General features: G+C 38.7%; 1 protein-coding gene across 1 annotated transcript; it reads right to left on the reverse strand.

Moving 5' to 3' along the window:
- Positions 1–890: 890 nt before the first annotated feature.
- shc3 (SHC (Src homology 2 domain containing) transforming protein 3) lies at positions 891–27,720 on the reverse strand. The gene is made up of 13 exons (XM_084746284.1): positions 27,526–27,720; positions 22,256–24,983; positions 14,679–14,749; positions 10,824–10,887; positions 9,470–9,589; positions 7,285–7,338; positions 6,948–6,999; positions 6,732–6,861; positions 6,480–6,633; positions 5,219–5,312; positions 4,933–5,124; positions 2,290–2,615; positions 891–2,156 (listed from the first exon to the last, which is right to left on the reverse strand). The coding sequence occupies exons 2-13, from the start codon at positions 22,895–22,897 to the stop codon at positions 2,028–2,030; spliced, it is 2,028 nt and encodes a 675-aa protein (XP_084602410.1). The 5' UTR covers positions 22,898–24,983; positions 27,526–27,720; the 3' UTR covers positions 891–2,027.
- Positions 27,721–27,867: the final 147 nt, after the last annotated feature.

Consider the following 27,867-nt stretch of genomic DNA (forward strand, 5'->3'; position numbering starts at 1 on the left):
TATTCCACAGATTGCATAAAGATGTACCCATATCTGAATAGGTTATTTGGGAAAGCACAAATAATGCAATAGAAACAGAAAAAAGTCAGCTTCACGATCACCTAGACAGAATTTTTGATTTATAAAGCTTTTTTTTTCTGTTACTGATTTTTCAACTGGCTATCCCCCAGTGAAAGAGGAGGCGGTGGCGGCATTCAGGCAGTTCATAAAACTCTGTGAGGCTAAAAATAAAGAGAGGGATAGAGATAGATGAGAAGTACAGAAAGATGATGTATAAATATATTTCATTAATTAATTATGTGCCAATATTAAATCAGTTTGATGCTTTGTAAGCACCACAGCTACATTAACAAGGTTAGAAAATAAAACATTTCCCCAAAATGCAACTTCCAACGTAAGCCACATCTATTTCTGGTCTTCTATCTGAATACAGATACAGAGACTCCTCTGTTATCACATTAACTTAAGCTGATATTGATTTTTTTTAGGTGGTTAAATTATGTTTTGCTGCTGACCCCGTCCACAGCTGGTACACTGCTAAGCTTCTGTGCTGGTGCTCAAACTGCTTCTCCAAACTGGTGATGTGCCGGCGGCCTTTTACTGCAGGTAACACACTGACTGTTGATGATAACCTCCTACAAGTCCACTTCAAAAATTCCAAACTATCCCTTTAAAACAAAACACAGCCAGCATCCTTTGCTACTAGTAAGTGAAAACACAAGAGAGTTGAAGTGAGTGTGACTGACAGGGGGTAAACAAGCATTTCAGTGATGACATCTAGTGGCAATAAAGTAGTATAACCTGCCATAAGATATCCACACACACATCAGTAAGTGAAGGTGATCTAATATTAAACATTCTGCATTGAGTGCACACTGTGGCAACTGAACGTTTGTCTAATTCAGTCTCTTATTAAGTAAAATGTGTAAATTACAACACATCGGTAATTCGTCTTGATACAACTGACACAGATGATCTAACTGATCTAACATTCTGATTGTGCTATTCATTTGTGATCAATCAAATGATAACAATAACTTTTAAAAGTCTCACCAAAAAGAAAGAAAAGCCGAAAATGTTCAATCAAGAATGTGAGAGAATATCCATTGCATGACTCAAGCCCCGAAACTAATCATCGACTACACACCTAAAAGAAGAATCCAGAGAAAACCAATTCAGAAATAATCACTGGTTGAAAAGCATAAATATTTTACAGTGTCAGCATACACAAGCACCTCTTTCAAATAAAGGGGTATCAAGGTCTACGAACAATGTCCACAAGAACAGTTGATTTTAAGTCATGCGACTGCAGTGACACAAGAAAATACTTCATAAAAAAAGTTTATCTTTAAAGCCATTGACAGCACTATGGAGGATGTCTGTTTGCACCCCGACACTTTGTGACTACTGCAAAGCAAAACACATTCAGTTCTAATCCCCGATAAAAGCAGATTTCATATAGTGACTATTTGAGTGAGCTGTCACACTATTGGTGAGATTAAAGGACATTTTTTTTCCTAAAGTAATTCGTTATAAACAGCATCTGTTGTCCAAACTGTTTTTGTTGTTTCCTCGACCTCTTTAGCCAACGGTTCCTGTAGAAATGTGGTTGTGCTTGACAGACAAAACTAAAATTTTCAGGTTTTTATTCTAAAATACTCTTGTTAACACCTCTTTGAGGTTTGATTTGCACTTCATCTAAACTACAAGAACAATTGTCTCTTTTTTTTAATCTTTTAAAACACCAAATCAAGATATTATGTCCAAATGCACCTATGTCTTCTCAAAAATATAGCATTTCAGTCATCACAACAAAATAATAACAGTTCTATAAATATTTTTTTTTATCTTAAACAAATCTTGCGTCTTCCAGTGCCTCCAGTAAAGTAACCACGGGCCAATTTCCCAAAAACACTGTCAGCGCATAGAGCGTTTTAAGCATCTTCTCTTCGTGTTTCATCTTCAAGTTTCAGGATGGTAGGAGAGACTGTCCAGAGCTTCCTATTACCCATCAGGCATTGCAAGCATCACTGTTTCCTTCCAACGGGCTGTAGGAGACACAGTTCACTCCCAGCAGACACAATCGGCAGATTGTTGTCACGGTGATGGCCAATTAGATGGCTAATGCTGTCAAACACATGATCTTTTGTCCGTACCTTTGAAAAGAGAAACAAATGTTAAACGTCTGTTTAATTTTAGGAAAGCTGAGTCTTTTTTTTTCTTGCACAAATCAGTACTTTCTGTCTACAACATATCCCTGAAACACACTCTACACATCCCCAATCTTACCGTGCCCTCAGGGTCCACCAGCAGTAGGTGTTTGGCAAGTCCATTGTGCATGCCCGTCAGTACGTAGGACCCTGGGTTGGTCGTGCTCTTACGAACCAGGAAGTCCCCGTCATCTTTCAGCAGTTTTTCAGCGTCACGGCGGCTCATTTTGCCGTGGTACCACGTCTGGCCCTCCAGCTCCTCCTGAGCCCGGTACGCCAGCGAGCGCACGAGAAGAGGGCTCGAGTTGTCCACGGACGCTGCCTTGTGAAGACCAGAAGCCTGGGACTGGGCTTGACCCTGGGACGGCGGATGGGACTGCGACTGAATGGCGTCCTCGAAGGGCTCTGGTATGGGTGTGAGCAGTGCCAGAATGATGAATTAAGAGAGGAAGGACACTGTCAAGATTTGAAACTGAAAAGTAGCTGCTATAATTGTTAGTAACCCTAACATGTCTCTCTGAAACACAAAGTCATCACTGCTTTAGCTTGAGAACTTATTTTTTCATAATGATAAAAATGTTAAAATTCATCTTCTGTCCCATCCCACTCCAGTAACCTAGGAGACATACTACATAGATGCAACATCCTTGACTTGAATCTGGCTAAAGACCTTCAATGCAAGTCATTTTATTCTCATTCCCCATGAAATGGGCACTTTACTGGTACCCAGGGGCGTACACAGACCGTGCAGGCAGTGCAGTCGCACTGGGGCCCCTACAGTGAGGGAAGAGCCCCCACTGTGGCAGCAGGCCCTCCAAGAGTTGGGCACGGTACCATTTGGCACTATATTTTGTTTTTTATTTTCATTTTATATTGGGACACAGCCAACAGGATTCAGAGCTTCAGTACATGGGGCTTTAGGCCACCAGCTAGGACACTTTTGAAAAAGAGATATATTTTTTTCTATCTTAACACGTCTCTTACTCCTGGTTAAATAAAGGTTAACCCGCCCCCATAGTAGCCTGAACTGGGGCCTGTTGTAACTACCATATGCCACTTAATATACGATTTTTTGGAATTTTTGACTTCTAGTACTGACATGGAGTAACGTTTCACATTACACATGGTGGTACTGCGCAGCAGTGCACCAGAATAAGTACAGAAGAAGTAGACTTCTGCCAAGTAACCATGGGATACATCCCAAGTCTCTTATTTGATATTTCCTCAATCCTTGCTCCTTCCTTGTACAGGAAGTTGTTCTGGTCTGCCACGTTGCATGGCGTCCCAAAGCTCTTATTTCTCCGTGGAGCCATGAGTGAGGACACACAAGAGAAGCCTTCATCATGACCTGTAAATACAACACCCCTACATCTGGCACATTTGAATGACATGATGGAGAAACACTACAAGTAGTGTCCATTATTTTCTTCTTTGCAATCAGTCGCAATTAAATTGTGCCCAGGTACAGAACTCAAAAGAGCAACAGTATTTCATGCAAGAAGATGTGGATCATCAGATATGGATGTTGCTTCACATGTCACTTCAGAGGAAAGGATGTCTTATGATGAACATGCATGCAATTTAAGAGACTTCAGATGTAACCCGGATATGGATCATGCAGGTTTTGAAACATGTTAATGTAGTGTAATCAGCCTTGCAAAAGCTTTGTGTGGAGGGAAGTGTGGTGAGCAACACTGACAAAAAAAAAAATCTTTGTTTATATGAAAACACCACAACTGTCACTTCCAGGAGAATAAAACTTTCTTTTTTTGTACAAACAGAAAGGCAGTTTAAAATAATTCCTCACTGTATAATGTCTTGCAAATTGCAAATCATCACTTTTATGACCAACTAGTACAGGACAATTTTCATAATAAACTATTATGAAAGTCAGATGAAAAAAAAGGTTTTGCCTGGTTAATCAGTCTAAGCTCCTGAAGTTAAGTAACTTTAATATATTTCTTTTGGCTAGAAATGTATTTTAATCAGCAGCCAAAAGGAAGACATGATAACAATGTTATATAACTTGCTATCTTGCTTTTCACAGATGAAAAAAAGTGATTTGGAAAAATTATCTTGGCAAAACATTTTTCACCTGTTCTTATGTCATAAACACAGGAGTAAAAAAAAAAGTTTAAAAATGGATCACCAGAACTTTTTTTTTTCCTCATTTGCCTCTCAGGGTTTCCATAATAACCTGAGTCCAATAAAAAAATGATCAAGTCCAGTAAAAGTAAAATGTGACTATTAACAGTTATAGAACTACAGTAGGTGGTCAATGACAGCTGAACCTTCATATAAGGTACATAACAGTTCATATTATACTTCACTGCTCAAGTGTAATTAGCATCATGGATTCTTCATACACAGTTACACAGATCTTTATGTAACTGATCTTCATGTGTAATAATAGTAAGACTAAGGTTCAAGTTGAAAGGAGGAAAGAATAAAGCTTTACGCTGACATTAACACAGTGATCCTATTGTCTTCACACTGACATGGTGTTATTATAACGCCACACTGAAGTCACTGAGGAACAAAAGCTCGGAAACCTCTATAATTAAGAACTCGGATTAGGAAATCATCTTACAATGTTGTTATGAATGCAGGGCAAAGGCCCAGCTCAGATACTCTGTGATGATCCAACAGGTGAGTCTTAACAAGGGCTTCCGAATCCACTATTAAGATCACATGACCAACAGGAAATGAAGCCAACACTTACTCATGTCAAACAGGTCCTTCTGTGGGCTCTCTTTGGCTGCCGCCGCCATGCCCTTTGTCACATTTTCTGCCTCAGCTTGGAGCGCTGCAAGCACCTGGGCATCGATCTGCTGAGTGTTCACGTACGCCGGCATCTCCCCCGTTTTTGGTGTCGCACCTTTACTCTCAGGCAGACCGCTTATATCAAATGATCCTACAGTGGACACATTTGGACAAACAAGCAGAGTTGAATAATGTTGGAAATTAAACTTGTGTATGTAGTTGATGGGAAGTGCGGGTTTTCTTACCCTGTTGAATGAATATGGGTTTTCTTTCATCTCCCCAGTTTTCCCCACAGTGCCGCCCCTGGTAATATGTCTGATCTACTGAACCTGGGCCTATCTGATGACACACAGACACACAGTTATCAGTTAAGACAAACAGTACAACTCTACCTATAAAGAGTTGACTCAATATTAATGATGCTGAGAACTGGTCCATTGAAATCGTATGACTCAGAGCAAATCAATTCCTTTTTATCAATGCATGCATGTTTTTCTGACAGTGCACTGAAAAACAATGACATCAAACACATGCGTCTACCTGGGGTTGGATAGTAATGGATTTCATGTAATCAGAATTACATAATCAGATGACTCAGCTAAGTGAAAAAAAGGAAAGAAAGGTCTAAATATCTACATTTTGATTATGTCTTTAAAATATGGCCATTTAAAATTATTTAGGTTTAATCTCATAATAATAGCGGATGATCTATTAACTAAAAAGCGTGTCAGACACACAAGGTTTCTTTTAGGCAAGTGCTCCACTTTGTGGCAGACCCGGCAGGAGAAAAAAGAACCTTAGGAAGGACCGCATTATATTTGCACTTGAGGACCTGGCTGCGTCCATTTTCATATAATGTGCAATATTTTCAATGTTGATGATTTTGAAGTAATCCAAAAGATAATTTTTCTTGTAATCCAATGGATTACTTTTACTAATTACAAAAATTGTCATTTGATTTTTATTCAGTAACTGACTGCATTTCAAAGTCGTCTGATGCAACCCTGCGTCTGCTAGAAGGAGTCATATCGGAGAGGAAGAAATGGACCAAGGCGGGGCATCATTTCACAAAAAAAGCTGACAACAGCGCTTGTTGTAATGTTTGTACAATGATCGTTTAAAGTAAAAGCAGAAACACTGTCAATATGCTGAATAATCTTTCCTCTTAACATGGTCTTAAATTCCAGGAATGGCATGTATTTGACACACAGCATGTCCATCACAAGTTGACTGTTGCCACAGCTAGCTCGACTGGCCCATGTTCTCTACACTGTGTTCAGACTCTGAGATAATAAAATAGTTGCACTGATGTTCAAAACCTGGGCAGGACTTTTTTTTTCAGGAATCATCAAGGGTACTGATAAAAAACTGGACCAATAAGCAGAATCTATAATAGCACTGGTATCAATAAAATCATATAGGTTCCCATCCTTGATTACGTCAACATGAGACAAAGTTATTCTGGTCAAGTTCCTGAGATCAATCCAAACAAAACAAGAGTGGTACCTGGCATCCATCTGGTGCTGTATTCTGATTGGTCAGCCGGGCGTCGATGAAGCCTCCAGGGGGCGGCATCTTGCCAGGGATGTTGTTATAGTAGGGATGTTCTACTGACTCCTCCTCTTCCTCTGTCCACGGTAACTCCTCCATGTTTAATACCCTGAGGAGAAACACGGTTTAATCATGAAACTCAACATCGTCTCTGTGTGTTTATGTTAGTGAACATGTGTTTGACAGTGTGCATCATGAACAGGTCACCTGTCATGCGTGGAGGACAGTTTGCTTGAGGGACACTGCAGGTACTGCTGGAAGCGAAGGTCGAAGGCCTGGCCGATGGTGCTGATGACGTCCTGGGCCAGCCCATCGGAGCACTCCAGGATGTGACACGCTGACGAGGTCCAGAGCAACAAATGTTAATGAACATGTTACATCTGAGATATGAGATACTCTTTAAATAAAGGAATGAACACCTACCTCTTCTGTTAACTGGGTCCTTTGCTACATAGGCAACATAATCTGTTGTGTCCTAAAAAAACAACAACACACATTACAAGTGTTTTAACAATCTCCAAGTATAAAATATGACAATACCTTCAAACCACAACCTTTATTGAATACTGGTTTTTAATACCAGTGATGCAAAGGTGGAAATTTGTACTTTCCAAATATGGAATCACTGATAATGTAATATATGCATATTTGGTTACTGATACATAATATGCAATACATAAATGCACTGAATGGACGTGTGTTCTAAAAAATCCAGATAGATTTTTGTTATGAAATAGTTCAGGTTTTATGAGTTACTCACAGGGTCTCCACCTGATGCAAAGGAGATGGACTGCATGTGATGGTTGGCTATGATCTGTCAAAAGAAAAATGAAAAAAATACATGTGAGTTAGTAAACGCCTCTCTATTCATGCAGAGATACAAATGTATATACATTCATTCTACACACATATACTTCATACTTTAATTTTGTAGTATGTATGAAATTAAAGTTTTAATTTAAATAACATAATGTACATATTTTTAAAATATTGTTCTATATTTTATTGTCAATCTTCTGTTTTCTGTTTATGCTTCTTGACTTGTAGTACTTGCTTTTTATCTTTCTTTACATGTTTCTCCTTAAAATGTTTATTGTTATGCACAAAAACACCTAATTCCTCCTATCTGTAAACCTACTTATCAATAACCCTGTTTGAGAGCCATTTTGAATACTGCATTATATTATAGGAACAATCTATTCTATCAGTGGCAAGAAAAAGGTAACTTAATCTTTTTAAACTGTAATTGTTTAATTTGGATTTCCAAAGGAATAAGGTGCTGTACTGACTTGGATGTGAATTTGGCTAAAAATAACATTTGTTTCTTTTAAAGGACCAGTGCGTTGGATTTAGTGGCATCTAATAGGGAGGTTGTAGATTTTCAACTAACTGAATACCACTTGCCTCACCCTCCCCTTCCAAGCGTGAAGGAGAATGAATGTGAAATGCCCTATCTAGAGCCAGTGTTTGGTTTGTCCTTTCTGGACAGACTCGGCGGAGGACTTGTGCCCTCTTTAGATAAAAACAGCCCATTCTAAGGTAACAAAAACACAAAGGTTCTTATTTTCAGGTGTTTATACACAAGTGAAAACATACTCATGAATATTATATTCAAATTCGGCCGAACCCTCCTTAATCTTACACACGGGATCAATATTGTCTGCAGAGCTGTCAATAGTTCTTCTATTTTATTTTCTGACATCACATTTTTTCTGATACATATGATCAACTTTCTGTTTAGATGTTATCTACAGACTGTCATCTACCAGGAGAAGTATAGTAAACATCACTGCCTGGTTGAAAACACATGTAAAAGGCAGCTACAGCAGGAACCTGTTTACATTATAATTTGCTATATAAATCCAGCCTGCTGAGTGGTTAGTAGTTGAACTTTTCTCGAGCTACAGCTCAGAGATTAAGACCAGACAGAGAAGGGTCAGCTCACAGATTTGGTGAGCTGTCAACAGCTTCCCCAGAGGATAAATGTTATCCCGTCTTGTTTGAGTTGTGTGGGATTTTTTTTACTGTGGCACCATCTGCTGGCAGTATCGTGAAGGACGCTGGAGTAGACAGCAACACACAGAGCAACCACTGACCACCGCTGCCACAAAAAAAACTGTTTTATTACCCATATAAGTGGCTAAATATAGTGATGTGCAGAGGGAAAGTCAAGTTGCCAACCTCCTCTGGTAATTCTAGCAACATCTGGAGAGGTCATGTGCCCTTGCTTGTCCGTCTCTTTAACCGTGCTTTTATTACATAAAACCTCCTTAAACAAACATCCATAAAAAAATCACGTTAGCGACATCTAAAAATAAGGTATTCTGCATTGCAGCAGCCTAAATTTTAAAATAAATGCCCTCTAATCACTTTTCAGTCTTTTTTAGTTGGAGGTGGAGATGTATTCTTGATCTTGGACACACATACTTTGTGTTATAAATATTTGAAAACAGAAGGCCCACTTACTTAGCTATTCATTGAGCTTTCAAGCATATCCCCTGACCTTCTTCAGAGATGTTTTTAGTTAGCTTTTTTTCTGACCAAACATTGCTTATACAAAGCAATAACCAACACACACAGGATACGTGGCTGCTGGGAGGTTTGTACAGACCCTCTGATACAATATTTTCTTTAACTTTTCATAGCAGCACATCTGGACTGAGAGAGTCGCTGAAGGTACGTTCATAACTGACTGTTAGGGAGGGTGAGGTGGTGTCATTCATGTGACTGTTAGTGGGGCTTATATAGTGTTAGGGGGGACCATGCCTCCGGCACGTCACAGAGCCATGTTTCAGGTCTGCACAAAAAATGTGAACACCGACACTGTGAAAAACAGTCAACCGGTCTAACATAGTTCTCAGTCTTTTCATGTTTTCAGCAACTATGTTCTAATATGTTTCATGTGTTTTTCCTTTACAGGGACTTTAAAAAGGTTGCACACTGACCTGTTTGCCATCAGGGGTCATCAAGTTGAGGCTACTGGTGGAGATATTTAAGTTGATGGACATGCCAGCAAACTGCAGGTTGCTCTTCCCCAGGATGCTGGACAGAGCTTTGGACGGTGGCTGAGCCAATCAGAAGAAGACACAGACAGACATAAAGAAAAAATAGAGCTTTTACCAACACACTATAGGAATGATTCAATATTTCAGTATAAGTTGCTTTCTTGCTGGGAGTTAAATGAGAGGATTGATACAACTTTCATGTCTACAGCCAATCAGCAGACAGAGCTGCTTAGCTTGGTTTAGCTTAGCATAAAGCCTGGAAAATGGAGGAAAAGGCTAGCCTGGCTCTGCTGAGAGGTAACAAAATCCACCCTTTTCAAGACAAACCTGCACATTTTAGATTTATTGTGAACAGTCAAAGCCACACCTGTGCAGTAATCCTGCTGTCAAATCAGCATAGCTATATGCCACAACTGTCAGGTGGATAAATTATCTTCATTTGAGAGAGACAGAAGAAACCTTAGATTTTTTTTTACTTCAACTCATGAAAAATGGGACTAAAAACAAAAGTGTTGCATTTAAATTTTTATTAAGTAATTTATACTGTTTTGAGTGGGGATTTTGAAGGCAAAGGAGCCAGATAAAATTATCCAAAACCATTCAGAATTGTCAGTGTGAAGCTGATGTCACCATATTTGTCACATAGCCAAAATAACATTATCTTATATCTTACATCTATTCTGAGAGAGAAACTAGTCGGCACTGATTTCGTGTTATATACTCTTCGCTGACATTTGAACAAGCTCTAGAGAGCAGAGTAATGCTTCATTTCACACCCCACATTCAGACACAGTCTCCTCACACACTGTGGACAACACACACCACGCACACGCACGCACACACAGAAGACAGACGTGAGCGCACACACACACACACACATACACTAGCTCAGCCTCCTGATCACAGATATTGTGCACTACATGAGTCACTAAGCACTGTGCGCGGTGTGCAATGCATCGTGGGCTGGAGCTACGCCCACGCACATACAGTCCCATACCTCTTCATCTCTCTTCTCTCTCCTCAGCATCTCTAAGTACAATCTCTCTCTCTCTCATCATTTCTTCCTCTCTATCTCTGTTTTCCCTCTCTTTTTATATGAAGGAAGGATGAGAGAGGAAGAACATACAGAGGCGATGCTATATATAGAACATGGAAGGGTAAATGAATATCTAATGCTGCTGTTTCCTCTTTTTTTCTCTCTACTGCACCTTTCACTAACATGCATTTTCTCAGCTCTCTCTCAGTGTGGACATCACTTCTCCCTCCCTCCTTCCCTGTCTGTCCGTCCACGTACCTTTCTCTTCCGCAGAGCTCCTTTGGTCCCTGGAACAGCCTCACACACCAGGCTGATGGCTTCCCTAGAGGGAGGGCGAGAAGAGTATGAAGCCAAGATGGTGACCACAGACAGCCACAGAATCACAGTTATTTTGGCATTAAGTTAGACTGTATTTACACTTAGTATTCATGATTACGCACTTTGCCAAGATTGCAAAGAGCATATTTTGTTATCTTGGAAGGAACAAGAGTGTACAGCCATGCTAGCAGCTATGTAAGGCTGCACGTAGTCACAGCAGAGCTCTCAACTTAATGCTAACATCATCATGCTAACATGCTGTTGATAACAATGCCAACATACTGATGTTTAACAGGTTCATGTCTAGAAGGAAACCTGAGATTTGCGAAACTTTTGCATGTGCACTTGATTCAGCACAGGAGCGGACTTTGGTTATGTTTAAGCTCAAAAACTCCTTGGGTACGATTAGGAACAAAAACTCCTTGGGTACGATTAGGAACAAAAACTACTTGGGTAGGGTTCGGAAAAGATCATGGTTTATGGTTACAACAGATCATTTCACAGCATTATAAAGGCTTTCTGGCAATCAGGATGCATGTAGAGGCAACAAGAACTAGCCAATCACAGCAGTAGGGCAGGACTGGCACACATCTCGCAAGAGTTTCACAAATCTTGGGTTCCCTTCAAGACACAACTGTTTAGCAGGTATACCATGTTCAGCATGGTAACATTTGCTAATTAGCACTAAATAGAAGCTGTCGCAGTATCTTTTGGTCTTTGGATTTTTCATTCAGTAATCGGTAGAAACTGAGACCAGATGTGGTCACTCACTAAATGTGTCAGAGTCGCTTCAGTCCATGTGATGATTTTAGACGTAGGAAAATATGACATGTCGTCTGCAGAAATCTCTGTTCAAGTCAGCCTTCAGAATTGACATGTTACTGCCTTCTTCTTATATTAACTTACTATTATTTTAAGAATTATTATTTTAATAATTGATCAGTTGATAGAGAGAAAATTTCTTAAACATAAGGTTTTTTTTTCCTCTGCCATTTTGTATGCATGGTATTTGAACTCTTTTGGGTTTTGGACAAAAGACGTCACTTTGTGGTCTGGGAAATTGAGATGATTCACATTTTTGACATTTTCTAGACTGAAATGATTCAGAAATAATGTCAAATAACTCTATATTGTGCCCTTTATTTTAGGACACATGAGCAAGGATGCTTTTATCTTTTAGTGGTTTCTAATCTTTACATGATAATCTAATAATTTCTCTTCTTCTTTATTTTTGGAAAGCCTTTGGATAGTCCTATCCTAAACTAGGCAATAAAATTTGAGTAAATAAATAAATTGGAAATAACAGAATTAGGAAATACAATAACGGAAACATTTTTCAGACTTGACATGTAACTGCCTTGTTCTTATTTTAGCTTTAAAACTCACCACTTTTTATGTGAATGTCAGTCAGTGTTGGTGGTAAATGTAGTCAAGTGAAGCAAATACATTCCTCAGTGTGTGCTATATTGATCATGTAAGCTGAGTTCTCCTGCTTGCAGAGCCCTGCCAGCATGTACATGTACCAGGATGCATTGCATGTGAGCTTCTGACGCCCACATATATGTTGTCGTGTATCACCACCCTCACAGACGTCTATTTCTTTGTGGCCCAAAACATAGCATTGGGTGACAAGAAAACTCAGCTTAGCAACCCCTTGGCTAACCCTCGGCTAGTTGAAACAACCTGTAGTTCTTCCTGTACATCAGCTACATCACTGTGACATCACTGGATACAGGAAGAACAACAGATTTTTCAGCAGAGGAACTCAGCTTTCTTGGTCAGTAAAGCAGCACTGAGTAATTTATTGCTTCAGCTGACTACATTTACCATCAGCACAGAAAAGAAAACTACATAAAAAGTGGTGAATAGTGCCTTTACTTCTGAATGCATTTATTATATGGCCTATCTCCAAATAAATTAGAGAAAAGACAAAAAAGGAAGTAAACAAATACACTTAACTCAAAGAAAAGAGGTTGTATTTATAGTATGCCCGAACTCTACAGGTTGTTCAACATAAAATGAAATCACCTCGGCCACACGAGACCTGAGCCAAGATTCAATAAGCAGTGTGGAGTGTTTTATATGGTGCCATAGGGAATATTGCAAATGCACCGCACCTCTTGAAACCATGCAGCTGTATCTGCTAAACAGCGCTACACATCACAGAGGGAAATCTAGAACTGTCTATAGGATGTGAAGCGAACCGCTTCGTCTGCAGCGGCCATCACAGCGCGTGCAGTCGTTTTCACGTAAAGGACAACAATGTGTGGATTAAATAAGCGGCTAAAGATAGAGCTGCTTTGATGCAGAAAAGTCAAGCTCCCCTCTGAGACAAAGCGAATATTGGTTTCATGACAGAAACAGAAGCGTTAATTTCTGTATCCTTTCTACCTGGATAAATCATGCACAGCAGTAGGTTCTTTTAGAAAAGAAGAAATCTAATAATAGCAACAGCATGAGATATAGTTTTATCTCTCTGTTTGTCTACCTCTGTCTTTATTAGAGAGAAACACACACACACACGGTGAAAGAGGAAGAGAGAGCCTACTGCTGTGTGTACGTTCTGGTCTGGACCGACTTCGGGAAGTCAAGCATAAAAGTGGACATGACACAAACCGATTCAGTGTTGGCCTTTGCCTCACTGCACATCGGTCAGTGATTTCAAAGATACACATGGAGGCACACAAGAGTCCATGCAAACAAATTGTGGTAACAGGCAACCTGGATGTACTCCAAATGCATATGATATCAAAATCATACCACGTTTTTATTTTATGTTTTTTATAAGAGCTGGATTGCAGATCAAAGCTTAATACTGAGAGCTAATATTCTGGTTATTTTAAGTTTATATCTGACAGAGAGCAGTGATTTTCTTGAAAAATAGACAAAACTAAATGTATTAATTACTAATTCTGTCCCGAATTCAAGGTAGTTGTCTTGAATCCTGTCCTATCTGTTCTGAAAATTAACCATTATGATATCAGATTATATGAACAACATATGAATCTGTGAAAATATTCTATTCCTGTATTATTGATATAGTTTCATTTGTCTATTGCATTGATTCGGCTCTCATAAATAGAGATTGTTGATGTAATTTGACCTGTTTTAAACCAGATGACGGATGATGGAGAGTGCAGCCACCACTGCAAGAGGACTCTGTGATAAAAATATTTTAAAAAAAATGTGTTTGTAAGCTCCTACAGATTCATGACGACATTATCTGCTGAAAAGAGGTTTAAAATGACAGTCACCTGGGCGTAATGGTTCATGCCTCTAGTAAAAACAGTCACTGTGCTTCATATCATCCTCAGAATCTGCTGATCATTATGGTCTCATGTTACTCTAAATCATTCAAAATCAAATAAATCTGACACGTCACGCTCAGCTCACCCATTCTCATCTGCATCTACATCAAAGATTTTCACTGACCAAATTCAACTGATAATATAGTTCCGCCAGATGTTTTTAGTGAAAAAATAACTAACTTAAATCCCTGTTTGTGTTGTTTATTTTTTGTGAGATAAAATGCTTGTTAAATAAGTAAATAAGTATTACTGTCATCACTAAATTATTTGCAGTAATTTTGAGTTAGTAATAATAACGTTAATTCTTGCTCACATGTTGTATGTTACAAAAATTACAATCTAGCTAAGCTAACAAAAGTTTTGTTTATTTTATTTAATTCATTCACAAAATGGAAAAGTGAAACAACTACCTGAAGTAATATCTTAAGGGATGTTGCTGAATTGGACTCTGGCACTCGGTTTAAGTAAAAGGTGGTGGTGGACATACCTTGTAATTTGTGATCTTGTGGTGAAATCTAAGGATCTCATCGATCGAAGGACTTCTATACAGCCCAGATACTGAGAAGAGAGAAAAAAAAAACACAGAAAATACATGTGTGCAATAAATATTCAATACAATTGTCATGACACATTAGCATGTACAGAAAAACACACCTCGGTTGATTGTGTTACCAGCCTGAACTCACTAAACCCACAGAGCCAAACCACTGCAACATTAACTTCATATTTAGAAATCAGGGGATTTTTTTCAGAAAGGATAACCAAGAAAAGCTGGACTTATTGTTGAACATCCAGACATGGTTTTTAAAAGCAGCTGGAGGCATTTTGTCAAATTACTGTGACATGTTGGATTAATAATCTTATAAACTTGGGTTCAAGATCTGTCTTATTGGTCTAATTTTACATGTACTCTATAACAATAAATAAGTGAGTTAAGTTATAGATTTTAAAATGTGGCAAATATGCCTCAGAGCCTTTTTTTTAGAACAAAAAAAAAATCAAAACAATCCAATGAAAGGTACCCTGTGAAGTTTTTGACTGCTATTGGCGCCATGGAGCTGTGTTTTTGTCTGCAATGTATCTTGTGCGCAGGCATACATGCACACCCAAGAGTGTGCAGTGACACATTAACCGTAATAATCCCAAAATATAATGCCAAAAATACAATTATCCAAATAAAAATCTCCTCCTGCTTCTTTTCAACTGGCTAACAACGACTCATTGAGAATCTGACACAGTGGCAGCCATTAAGAGCAACAATACAAAAACAGAGGATGGTCTCATTAACTTACATTGACCACATAGAGGCATCAGTAATACATTTCATCCCACCTTCATCTGCTTGTGTATGTAAATAAGAGCTAAACCTGTATGAGGTGACCATGTGTATTCATAAAGTTGCTGCTATTGTGGTCAAAAATAGAACCATCCAGCAGGAGTCAAACACAAAGTTGATGCAAAGCTGAATTTAAACATTGAGTGAATGTTCGTTCAAAGTGATTCGGGAACTGCATCAGTGTGTTACTATGCCACATGAGGTGACTGTAGTCCTCCTATCCCATAAAACCATCTTCAGTAGCAGCCACCTACTCACATTACAACACCTCTTCTGATTAATTTTGCACAGACAGGGAACATTTTGTGCTGACGACGAGTTCCTATCGCTATCAGAATCACATTCATAATCTGGCTGTAAACAAATCAGACATCCAGACACACTAACGTTTCTATTTCGGTGAGGAGTAAGTTATTAGAATCATAACTTTCATATTATGAGGCCGCTTCTCTCCAGTGAGCGTTTTGCAAATACCAGCAAACAAATGCTGTTTTGTCAACATGACGTTTGCAAATTTCTAATGTTATCTATTTTTAGAAGCGCCGAGTTTGAAGTGCACAATTCAGCAGGGCCAAAAATACATCAAATGATTCTAAAATAGGTAAGAGACCTATTCTGAGCACAACACAAAGACATTTCTCTCTCACGCCGTACAACAAACAAGCGCAGGGTTCAAACAGTTAAACTGGACTTCAAATTAATTATGAAAATCAATGGGAGGCTGAGGCCAGCAGTGAAGAGCCCATAAATAATCCCAGTGAACAACACAACCTCTAAGTGATCACAGGAAACATGTTTCAACAAAACAAAACTACACAAACAACAGTGGAGGAATGTAACTACATGCATACAAGTACTGTACTTAAGTACAAATTTAAGGTACTTTAGATGAAAATGATCTTTTCACGCCACTGACTACTTCTACACCACTACATGTCAGGGGTAAATATTATACTTTTTACTTAATTTCATTCATCTGACAGCTTCAGTTACAAGTTACTTTACAAATTAAGAGTTTTGCATATAAAACTAGGGATGTAACAGTACCAAAAACTCAAGGTATGATAAAACCATGATTAAAAAGTCTATGATACAATATTTATTGTAATATTGAAAAACAAAGAAAAATGATGACATAACTAAGTTTTTCCTTTTAACTTTAAGTGCTTCTGCTTTCCTTTGTTAATAAAATTAAAGTAGCTATGACCACAGAATGTGCAAAAAAAAATGGCATGAAGTGTCTTTGGTTTGAATTTTACATGTATAACTGCAAAACAAAAACAAGGCAGCAGTCCTTCCACAAAATAAAATAAAATTAATAAAATTAAAGAATCAACCATATAATGTTGTGGTAGATTTTTTCACAGTCTGGTGTCATATTGACACATTTTTATATTGTGATATTGTGATATTCAATATATTGTCATAATCCTACATGAAACATATGAAGAGTGTGACTAATAATTATCTACCAGTTTACTACATTGGCTACTTTTATTTTTAATACTTTAAATACATTTAATTGTACTTAGATAGTTGTACCAGTATTTTTACAGTGTGGTATTAGTAATTTTTAACAAGTAAAAGGATATGAATACTTCCTTCCTCACTAATACACGATGCTGGCTTTATAACAGTCAGAGACCTTCTGAAACATAAAGTCATTTATCATCGTGGCTTCCTGTTACTCAAACTGACAAAACCATTTCTCCTTTTAAATCTGCTCTTCAGGCCCGTTTTTTCATAGACTTGCCTTTTCACCTGACAACTAGTTCTATTTGTGCTCTGGGGTGCAGCCACATGATTTTAATTTTATTTAAAATTAATTTAGAATCAATTTTAATAGTTTCACTTGTTCTACCATTTGGGTGATTGATTTGTAAATTTCTTCTATATGGTCTTTAAAGTGTGTGGTCTTTAATTATGTGCGGATACTTTGCTTCTCCTCAAATATAAAAGAAAAGCTCTTATATATTTTTATATTTGTGAATATATAATAAATATATATATATATAAATATATAATATTTGTTGTATATTATAAGTACTTCAAATGTATTCATAAATTTAAACATTTAGTTTATTTGAAGATCTTAAAAGTGGCTGTCATATAATTAAGACAAAACTTGTTGTTGTTCCATAGCTGCTGCTGCTGATATCATATACAGTCCAGTTATACACGGTCTACACAGGACACATCAGGTCAAGAGGGTGAAACTTTTACTCAGCAAACAGGCTACATGAAAGAGGCTGATGAACTAATAAATGTTGAATAACTAGAAAAATCTGCACTAAATAAAGATAATGAGCAGGCATGGATTATGACATGAGCAGCAAATAATCACAATAAACTAACCAATGAAAAAAAGACGGTGATGATTACTATACAGTAATTAAATACAGGCTTTCCAATTATCTAAATTTTAGCCCTTGAAGTGTCTTAAAATGTCTTAAATATGACTTTGACAGATTGCATTATGAAGTTAAGGTTACTCTTCTAAAGTTGCACTGACATCAGAAAAAATTTCTGAAAAAAATTGTATTGATCACGCCGTAACACAACTACAAAACAAAACCAACGTGGAACCAGTAACCACTGATGTGAACTGTGGAGCTTGGTCAGAATTTACCAGATAGTGGGGTCATGTAATAAATGTTTCTGTTAATGTTAGTTTCATCTAACAGGGGTACGTACAAGTTCAGCGAGATCTGGCTTGAGAACAGTGCATGTATTATTTGGATGAATTGGAAGAATTTGAAGGTCGCTACACCTTGTGCAAGAAAACGCTCAAATTTGGGTATTAAGATATTAGAGTCACGGGTGAGTCAGAAAAACGTAAAGCCGCTGTAAAAAAGCCCCCAGTGAAGGTCTGCCATCACCAAATAATGGTCTGTTTGAATACATGCAAACATTAAAGGAGAAATGTGTAATAAATTTACTATACTGAAACATAAAATGACCATGACATGCCATCAAGGAGGTTAGGGAGACATGCTAAACTGAAATACTCCGACAACAGCCAGCTCCAGCCAGCATGAAATTTCCATTCCAGGACAGAATGACTGTTTTTGTTTGCCCATTTCACGTTTATTAGAGTTAAACTGCTGAATGTCTGTTGAATAAGTTAGTGTTTATTTATGAGTCATATGAAATCATTAAATAATCTTAGAAGAGGCAGACAGTCATTGAACTCCAACTCCAGCATGTGTATTTTTCGGAGCAGTGGGCTTTTGTTTTCAAGAAAACAGGCTTAACTTTACATTGTCATACAATCAAGAGTTATGAACAGCTGAATAAAGTGCAGTGTAAATGTTGTTCCTCTGATGTTCAACGCTTCTGCAGCCTGTCTGAGCATTAAATCTGGGGGGGGCGGGGGCGTACATTTGAGTTTCACAGACTTTGTTTCATGCATTCAGGTGACTTTTAAAGAATGAAAATAAAATAATAAATAACCTACACGTTTCTGCAAACAGATGTAGGCAGATGACTTATAACTGACAATTATTAGCTGGATAACACAAGAGGACCATTGCATTTAGCCTTACCTAGTGGTCAAATTTCTAATTTGACTAAAATAATACAAGAAATTAATATTTTACAAATGTTCTTCCAAGGGTGTATTAATTGGCAGAAAATAATGTGCAGGGGTTGGCAAGTACTGTGGGGGGGGGGGGGGCAACTTGCTTCAACCATAGATTGTATATCAACCTATTTAATACACAGCCTGTTGCTCCAACTCACTATTTGGACTGCAGTGCTCCTTTTTTAATGCTAGGGTCTTTCATATGTCTCCTTTAAACACAGAGGTGCTCTGGACTCTGGACTAAACACCGTAGCTAAGCCTCAGTCATAGGACTACAGATGGAAATCAGCATCTTGCTAAATCTGACGCAACCATGTTTTCATTTCCTGTAAATGATCAATGTTGTTGCATGCCGTCCTTTTATAAATCAAATAAACTAAATATAATAGCAATGAAGACATAGGTGAGCTGTGTCAAACTATGTTCCCTGATTACTTAAACCTTTGTACTTTTTTGCCAGTATGGATGTGAAATCGTCTTAAATTGCAGTCATGATTGTCTTATAAAGTCTGGCACTTGACTTGCTGGAACCTGCAGAAACGCTGTAAATAATTAATATCTGATCACATGATTATTTTCCTGTGAAAGAGGTCACTCGTAGTGATGAACCCACAGAGCATTATCGCCCAAATCTGCAGTTCCCCTCAGCTATATTGTTGTGATTTTTAGCTAACTGTTGCAATTTGTTGTGGGACAAATTCTAAACTGAATGCTGCACAAACACAGAGCTACCATGGGCTAAAAGTGTGAATGTAAACAGTGTCACTGTCAATCAATGTCCCTTTAGAGTAATGGTGCATGATGTGCGAGGGGCGACCGCATGACGCTAATTAAAAGTGCTGTGAGCATAACACCACGTTGAACTCAATACACACAGGACTCAACCCACAGGAAAAGCAGAGGGTTGGGGGTGGGGGGTTGGTGGCACAGGACTGGGACCCATTTCCCTTCTCGCAGTGTGGATGCTTTCAGCGACATTGACTGGACAAATAAGCGTTTCCCGTCCTTAATGCAGTTAATGGAATGTCACACTGGTCACAGATACTGTAGGCTTTGGTTGTTCGGGCAAATTGTGGTCGAGGTGTTTTAATATAACACATTTCACTAAACACTGCTGTTCCGCATGCTCATTCAGAAATAGGGGTGTAAGAAACAACACTTGAGTATCGTGATATTATGTTTTGTATACTGTATCGATTCTCAAAAGCCCTGTACTGTGGTATCATGATACATGCAAAGATTTGTTTAAACCCATGACTGCTGGAGAGCAATGTTTTTAATCCATCTTCACTGTCCTAATGGCAAAAAAATAAATTTTTTAAGCTCAAATTTTATACATACAGTGGTGTGTTCTTTATACTGTGACAGTTTTCCTACAATTAGACTATAAAATAGCAATATATTACCTTGTTTACAGTATCATAATATTTTGAATCATTTCCCTTATATCATGATACATTATACAGCCCTATTCAGAACCCTAAAAACTAATCTTGCTTTTTGAAATATTATATTAGTTATCATGTATAATATCACTTTTTTTATTATTATTATTATCATGTACGATACTATATTTAATATCATGTTCAATGTAATTATTATTTTAGTTTACCTTTTTACTTAAAGGAGCATTATGCAAAAATTGTGTGTCCAAACAGCGAGTTGGAGATGGTATATCAGATAGGTTGAATCTCTATTAAATATACAATATATAGTTGAGGAAAGTTGTTTCCCCCCACCTCCTCTTCTGCAGACTCGAGGAAGCTCAGGCGGGCTGCAGAAAAGCTGCAGGAGCGCAAGATAAGCACAACATTTTAATCTGACAATAACAAGCGATGATGAGTGCTATGCTGTAAGTTGATCAGCTGTTTCCGTCAAGCCCGTTATCCAGAAAACAAACTACGAAAGCTACGAAAATACACACTCTGGAGTTGGGAGTCCAGTGACTGCCTGTCTCACTGCCTGCCAAACTCCATTAACATTTCTGCTCAATTTAACTGTTATAAACATCTGTGCCTTCTAAAAGATTATCAGTGATTTGTTATGACTCATAAACAGACACTAACTCATTCAGTGATCAATCTGCATTCATTTTAACTCTAATTAATGTGAAACAGGCAAACAATAAGACAAGTTATGGGCCGAAATACAATTTTCAAAGGAGAACATGCTGACTGTAGCATTGTTGTCAGAGAAGCAAGTGTTTCCTCAAACTCTGATGACATATCAAGTCATATTATGATTAATTACAGTTGACATATTACAGATTTCTCCTTTAACTTATCTTACTTCAGTTGTTAGTCTATCAGACGGTTGTATATACTCTTTATATTTTATATTTCAATTTATATTTAAAACTCTTGTTATTCTTATGTTACTGTAATTATGGAGCGATCTGTGGCTCAAAAATTTCCTTTGTGATCAATAAAGTTCTATCTTATTCCTTCTTATCTTATTTAATGTGCTGATAAATTAAAGGAAGATTATATGTTCACTTTCTTGCTACATTATGATTTCAGTGAAAATGGTTTGCTCCATTTTTTTCATTCACTTTGCACCTTGAAGAGCCAGGGCTCAGCATCATCACTCCTCATGCTAGTGACTCATTGCCGGCATGATGACATTCACAGCTCTCGTAGTTGTGCGCCAACTTGAGCTCCTTTAAATGATGTATGATGGCTGATCGACATTAAACATGAGAGGTGATGAGACAAACGTCTGTTTTTTTCCCTGTTCCACCATTTCACCCTATCTGCGAGCTAAAACAGCCATACAGCTCATAGAGATGTACAGAAATAACACATCACCATGGTTACAAAAGCATAACGCTGCGGCTCCACATACACAAGACAGAAATACAGATTGAAATGTTTACAGCATGCTCAAAATGACACTGATAATCACTGTTTTTGTTTTCCCATCGCAGGTTTTTCCTCTTTGTTGACCTTCTCTATTTCCTGAATAATTCAATGTCTATTTTCTGGTCGCTGCTCCTTCCAACCTACATACACCCACTCAAGGGCATGTTGTGATGTGCCAGTGAAACTACATTATCTCCCCTCTTGCAGGTATTAAAGCTTGAGTCATTGAAAGAAAAGAGAGAATGGGCAAAGAATGGAAAAAACAGCGAAATGAGACAACCAACCTTCACAATGTATGTCACTCCTGGCCCAGAGATCTTCTCGCTTGAGTGTAGCCATCCTCTGGAGGGTTTGCTCACCAGTCCACCACCTCCACCTCCACCTGGATTCCAGTCCTCTCTGCCGGGCTGGAGCTCGTCCAGCCTGCTCTTCTTGCTCATGCTGACGGCCGGCTCCAGCTGAGAGCAGGGGGTTGAATGGGAGCTGCACAGAGAGCCGCCCACACCAGAGGCTGCTGCCGCTGCTGTCGCTGACGCTGCACCGGGGCTCGGGCCACTGGAGCTGCCTGAGCCCGATCCCCCACCCACCTGCAGCTTCGACACAGCCAGGTCCTTGACGGCCGAGGGCAGACCCTTGATGCCCAGCAAGCTGCCTGAGTTGCTGAATTTCAGGCTGGACACCTTGTTGATGAGGGTGCAAAGGGTGGTGCCTCCATCTTCCAGGTGGTCAGAGCCGTGGCTGGTGGGGTTGCTGGAAGCGGTGGTGGCGGAGGAGGACTGGACCTCAGTCGGGGGTGTGTAAGACGTCTCGGCTGCAGACTGGGGGGTGGCCGAGACCTTGGGGTTCATGGACAGGCCGTGGAGAAGCTCATCGACGGATGTTACTGACTCATTCCTGAAGCGGTTGTATTTGGTACGGTGAAGCATACCCTTCTCTCTCTCCTCCAACCGACACGCACAGCCTGCCTCTTTCACAAGTGTGCTGCTGGCAGACGTGGCTGAGCCGTGCTGATTACCCTCTCCTGTAACATAGCAGCAGCGGTACAGGCAGCAAACGCCTTTTAGCAATCACAGGCCACCTGACTGTAATTTTCTCTATTGAGGTTACAGTGGTGGTGGTTGTGTTGAGCTGCTGCTGCTGCTGCTGCTGCTGTCGCCAAAGTCCAATCTGCTCTCAATGAAATCCAGAGCTGCAATCCAATCCGTCAGAGAGAAACACACAGACACAATCCATGGAAACACAGCACTGAGGCAGAAGAGAAGGAAGAAGAAGAGGATGGAGAGGAAAAAGGTCTCAGTGTTGTGGTGCAGCTTGTTTGGTTTCCAGCGGTGATGTTGCTGCTGCTGCTGCTGCTGATTTCTAGCTTCAAAAAAATCCAAAAAGTAAGAGAACAGAGAAAGGTCTATGTTGTCGATGATCACGGATACAGCGAGGGAAGAGCAAATACTCTCTGCTGACTGCTGCCTGCCTGCCTGCCTGCCTGCCGGCTCAGAGCTAAAGCATGACTCACTGATCTGAGAAAACCTTCTCAACAAAAGGCTTGCTGAACACTGCAAATCACTTCCTGTCGGAGGGAGAAAAAAAACCTCCCACTTACAGCACACTAGAACCAATCAATTTTTAAATTCCCCAGTCTGATATTTATTCCCTGTAATTCTTCCCTTCTTATTTGTTTTTCTGAGAAAGGGAAATGAGGAACGAGAGGAAGATCGATTCTTTAACTTAGCAACGTAATTGTTCGTAATAATTTGTCTGAATTCATGTTACATACAATTTTTATCTTATCAAATCAATGAAAGTTGCGATAAAAGGATGATGCGCGCAATAAACTAATCATAGAGGTGATAACAAATTAAATAAGTTACCAAAAAACAATTAAAGTGCCTGCCAAAATACAGACGTCTTTGATTCAATAATAAAATCTCTATTTAAATGCTTCCTAAAGATGTCATTTTTCTTAAATAATGTCGAGCAAACCTTTATAAATCATTGAAAGCAACAATACAGTAAAATCTTAGCATGGCTGGATATACGCAACATCATTAATATATTGCCCATGTTAATTTATAATAGCTGCAGCTGGTTGTCAGTTATGTACTTTCAAAATCTATGACTTCTTGTTTCTGCACAAAATATTCAAAATCACGCATGAGAGCAAAAATAAGCAAAGCTATTTTCTCCATAAAATTGTTTTGAGAGCATTTGTCTAACGTGCAGCACTAATTCTGCATCAGTATCCTGCAACAAAGGAATAAAACATTCAGTTCACAACTAGGAGGCAGCTTGTCTAAAATGCCCAGCAATCGGTTCAGGTTGAACTACATGAATGATGCTCAAAACAACACAACATGAATGGCATGTTTCTCAGGCAGATGAGTCAATGAAACAACCGAAAGGATGACAACAGAAAAAATAAGCCCACGAGTCTCCTTAAAAACCAGCAGCAATGAAGCATCTTTGTCTCCCCCGGCAGCGGAAAGCAAACACAGCCAGACACCATTCATGTAAAATGTCCTCAGGAGCATCTAGCAAAGCCGAAAGACTGACTGACACTCATTCATAAGCAGCTTCCGCTCTCACTCTGCTGCAGATTTCGCACTGCAGTCCCTCCCAACATCTCTCTTTCCTGCCTGGCAAATATAGAAAAAAAAAAAAAAAAAAAAAAAAAAAAGACAGCACGTCTGCCTTCTCTCCTCAGGAAAAAAAAGGCAAACACAAAAGCAGGGAAGAACAGGCAGGCCCTCGCAAATCAAAAGAGGAGGCAAAAAAGACAAAGGAGGACAAAAAAGCATGCAATATTTAGTCTTTTATGTGAATGAAATAGCAGGCTGGCATACCAATGTTTCTGTGAATGGAAGCAAGGCCTTTCTGCCTCTGCAAGGCAATCCCTTGGGATGGCATGGTCTTATCCAATGAGGAGCCGGCTGGATGACTCATTCAGGGGAGGCTTGCAGAATAGTGGAAGAGACCATTCCAGACGCAGGTGTACATTTTGTTTCCTCTCCACTGAACCTTTAAAAATCACACGGACATCATCAGTTATGAGATGTTTGCATAATTTATTAAGATGATCTTCTGTTAGCAGGATAAGAAACAAGAAAAAAATCCAGATAGGAAATTGGAATTAAAAAATGACACCCCCGTGGTTTTGATTGTCACCATTATCAGCTTTTTTTTTCCACATTCATGTGAACAGTTACCACCTACACATTTAATTAGTAATTTACTGTTTATATATATATATGAGAGCAGATAGTACAAATACACTTGAACAAGAAATGAATTAGGGTTGACAGATATGATTATATATATATTTGGACAACATGTGTCTTTTGAAAATACATAATTAGCATTTACCATTTCAATGACATGGTGTATGCAAATAATTTGTAAATTTATGTTGGGAGTTTTAATGTTAATTTATCAGTCAATAATCGAGCAAAAGTATCTACTTGGATTTCATATTCGTCTTTCTGTGTCAGAAGACCAAATGCATAAAGACTTTACTTTGTAAAATGTGTATTTGCTGCTGTTTGAATGGTTTGATACACAAAAGACTAAAAATCATCATCATTGTCCTGCAGCTATTCTTCCTATAATGCAATGATTGCATGAAAAGCTCTGATCAGAGCAAACTGAGTCAGAATTATATGGAAGCTCAGGGATGTTAAAATTAAAATTAAATAATTCAGTCAAATCAAATTGCACTTTAATTTGATGGTATTCATTTTCACTTTGAATTTCTGAAATATCACTACAGTCATAAGTACAATTAGAATTATTAATTACACTGTAAAATAATTTTCACTGTTTCTGCAATATAACTCTGCCCCATTTATTATCCAATTTAATGTGAAATCAACTTGACATTTATACGTTCAAATAGGCAAACAGGGACACAAACTGGGCTTTTTCTTTTGAATTTGACATCATGATTTTTGTTAATATTAAACAAAAATAAAAGTGGAAATGAGTTTGGTGGTATTAGTTAAATAATCCAAGCATTTTATGAGGCTTTTAAAAAAAGAAAACTGTCAAAGTCAACCATCATCTAAGGGCAGGGGATCAAATTTAGTTGACTGTCTCTTAAACCCCTCCCCCAAACAGCGATTATCCAATCGTAGCTTAGAAACCACATCTAGCCACAGTAGAGGCACGCTCAATGTGAAGATGGTGTGCACTGTTTTGGTACTTTTTCCAGGTTAAACGACATGTTAAATGGCGTGCAGCGGGCTTTAAGGTACGTTCTCTATTGTTTGGTGGTTCTGTCAGAGGTGTGACCCAATCAGCTACCAATTTCTAAACACGGCCATATTAAACTAGCACTGCAGTGTGTTTGCATATACAACACGGGTGTTAAATCCACCACCATTTATACTTAAATATACGTTTTGCTCCATTTTGTTGGGGCTGAATGCTGCTTGGATTTTGGATGTACTCTGTTTACAGGGCAGCCACTCAGTTTTGCTTACAATTTGTCCCAGTGGCCAACAGCGGTACTTCAGCTGCTGAGCCAAAACCATTTCCCCATAAGACAGAACTGGACATCTGGACATATTTGCCAACAAGGTCACCATTGGAGCTGCAACAATTAATCAAATATTAATTGACTACTAAATTATTCTGCAACTATTCTGAAATTGTTTTGAGTCATTTTTTAATAAAAAAATACAAATTCTAAAATTTCAGCTTCTCAAATGTGGATATTTTCTGGTGTCTGGTTTAGTCTTATATGACAGTAAACTGAGTATCTTTGGGTTGTGGACAAAACAAAACATTTGAGGACGTCACCTGGGGCTTTGGGCAACAGCGATCAACATTTCTGACAATTTTCCAACATTTTATGGACCAAACAACGGATCAATTAATCAAAAAATATCTATCTAGAAGGAAAATAATTAGTTGCAGCCCTTGTCATCGTTTTCTCCATGTAGAGATTTTTCCACACCATATAGGTTTTATGTGTGTGCAATGTCAGCTCAAAAAAACATACTCACACTTCAATCCCTGAGGACAAAAATGTCCCCTTCCTAAGATTGCTATAAAAATATTATATAGTAATATTATTTTCCACTTTCTGGGTTAAATCTTTTAACCAACTTCAGTCCTGATCATAACCGCCAAACATTCATTCATTCATTCATTTTCAGAATTTTAACCCTTTAACTGCAAGTTCTGTGGCGCTGCTGTAGCTCAGTTGGCAGAGCACCTCATTTACTGAGGCTATCAGTATTGCTTTAATGATACCATTCATTTTTATAAAGGACACGAAATAAACTTATTTTTTGCAGCGTGTGAAATCTTGAGTTATGGCCAAAAACATTTTGATAGTTCACAGCGACCTTTGACCTTTAGCAATCATAATGTAATCAGTTTTATATTAAATTTTATATACAATAGTTAATTTTTTTCTGAGGCTATTGTGAGATTGTCTAACTGAGGAAGTGAGAAAAGTCTGCTTAATACTCCTGAAGAAGCGTGCGCATCTACAGCTGACTTGGACTACGTACAGTACTGTGTCCATGGGGACAGAGGCGCAAAAAGCTGCACTCACGCATTGTAGTGTTTTCTAAGCAGGTGTCCAATAAGGCAGAGATCCTGAGGCACCAAGGGCCCACCCATCGTTTTCCTGCCACTGCAGAGAGAAACACAAGGGGGCTGAGTTGAAAAGAGAAGGTGGGAACATCTGGAATATCTGCTGCTGCTGGAATAAATGATGGCTGGTCACTGAGGGCGATTCCTGCTTACTGACAGACCTAGTCTTCCCTCAGCAGGAGTTGGCGGTGCAGTAGGGTGCATGGGCCACAGCATGGAGCTTCTTTGATGGGTCCATCTGCGGACAGTTCACAGAGCATCTAATAAATAATAAATAAGTTGGCACAAACATAAAGAGGGG

The sequence above is a fragment of the Lutjanus erythropterus genome, chromosome 20, assembly GCF_056507025.1.
Source record: "Lutjanus erythropterus isolate fLutEry1 chromosome 20, fLutEry1.hap2, whole genome shotgun sequence".
NCBI lineage: Eukaryota > Metazoa > Chordata > Actinopteri > Lutjaniformes > Lutjanidae > Lutjanus > Lutjanus erythropterus.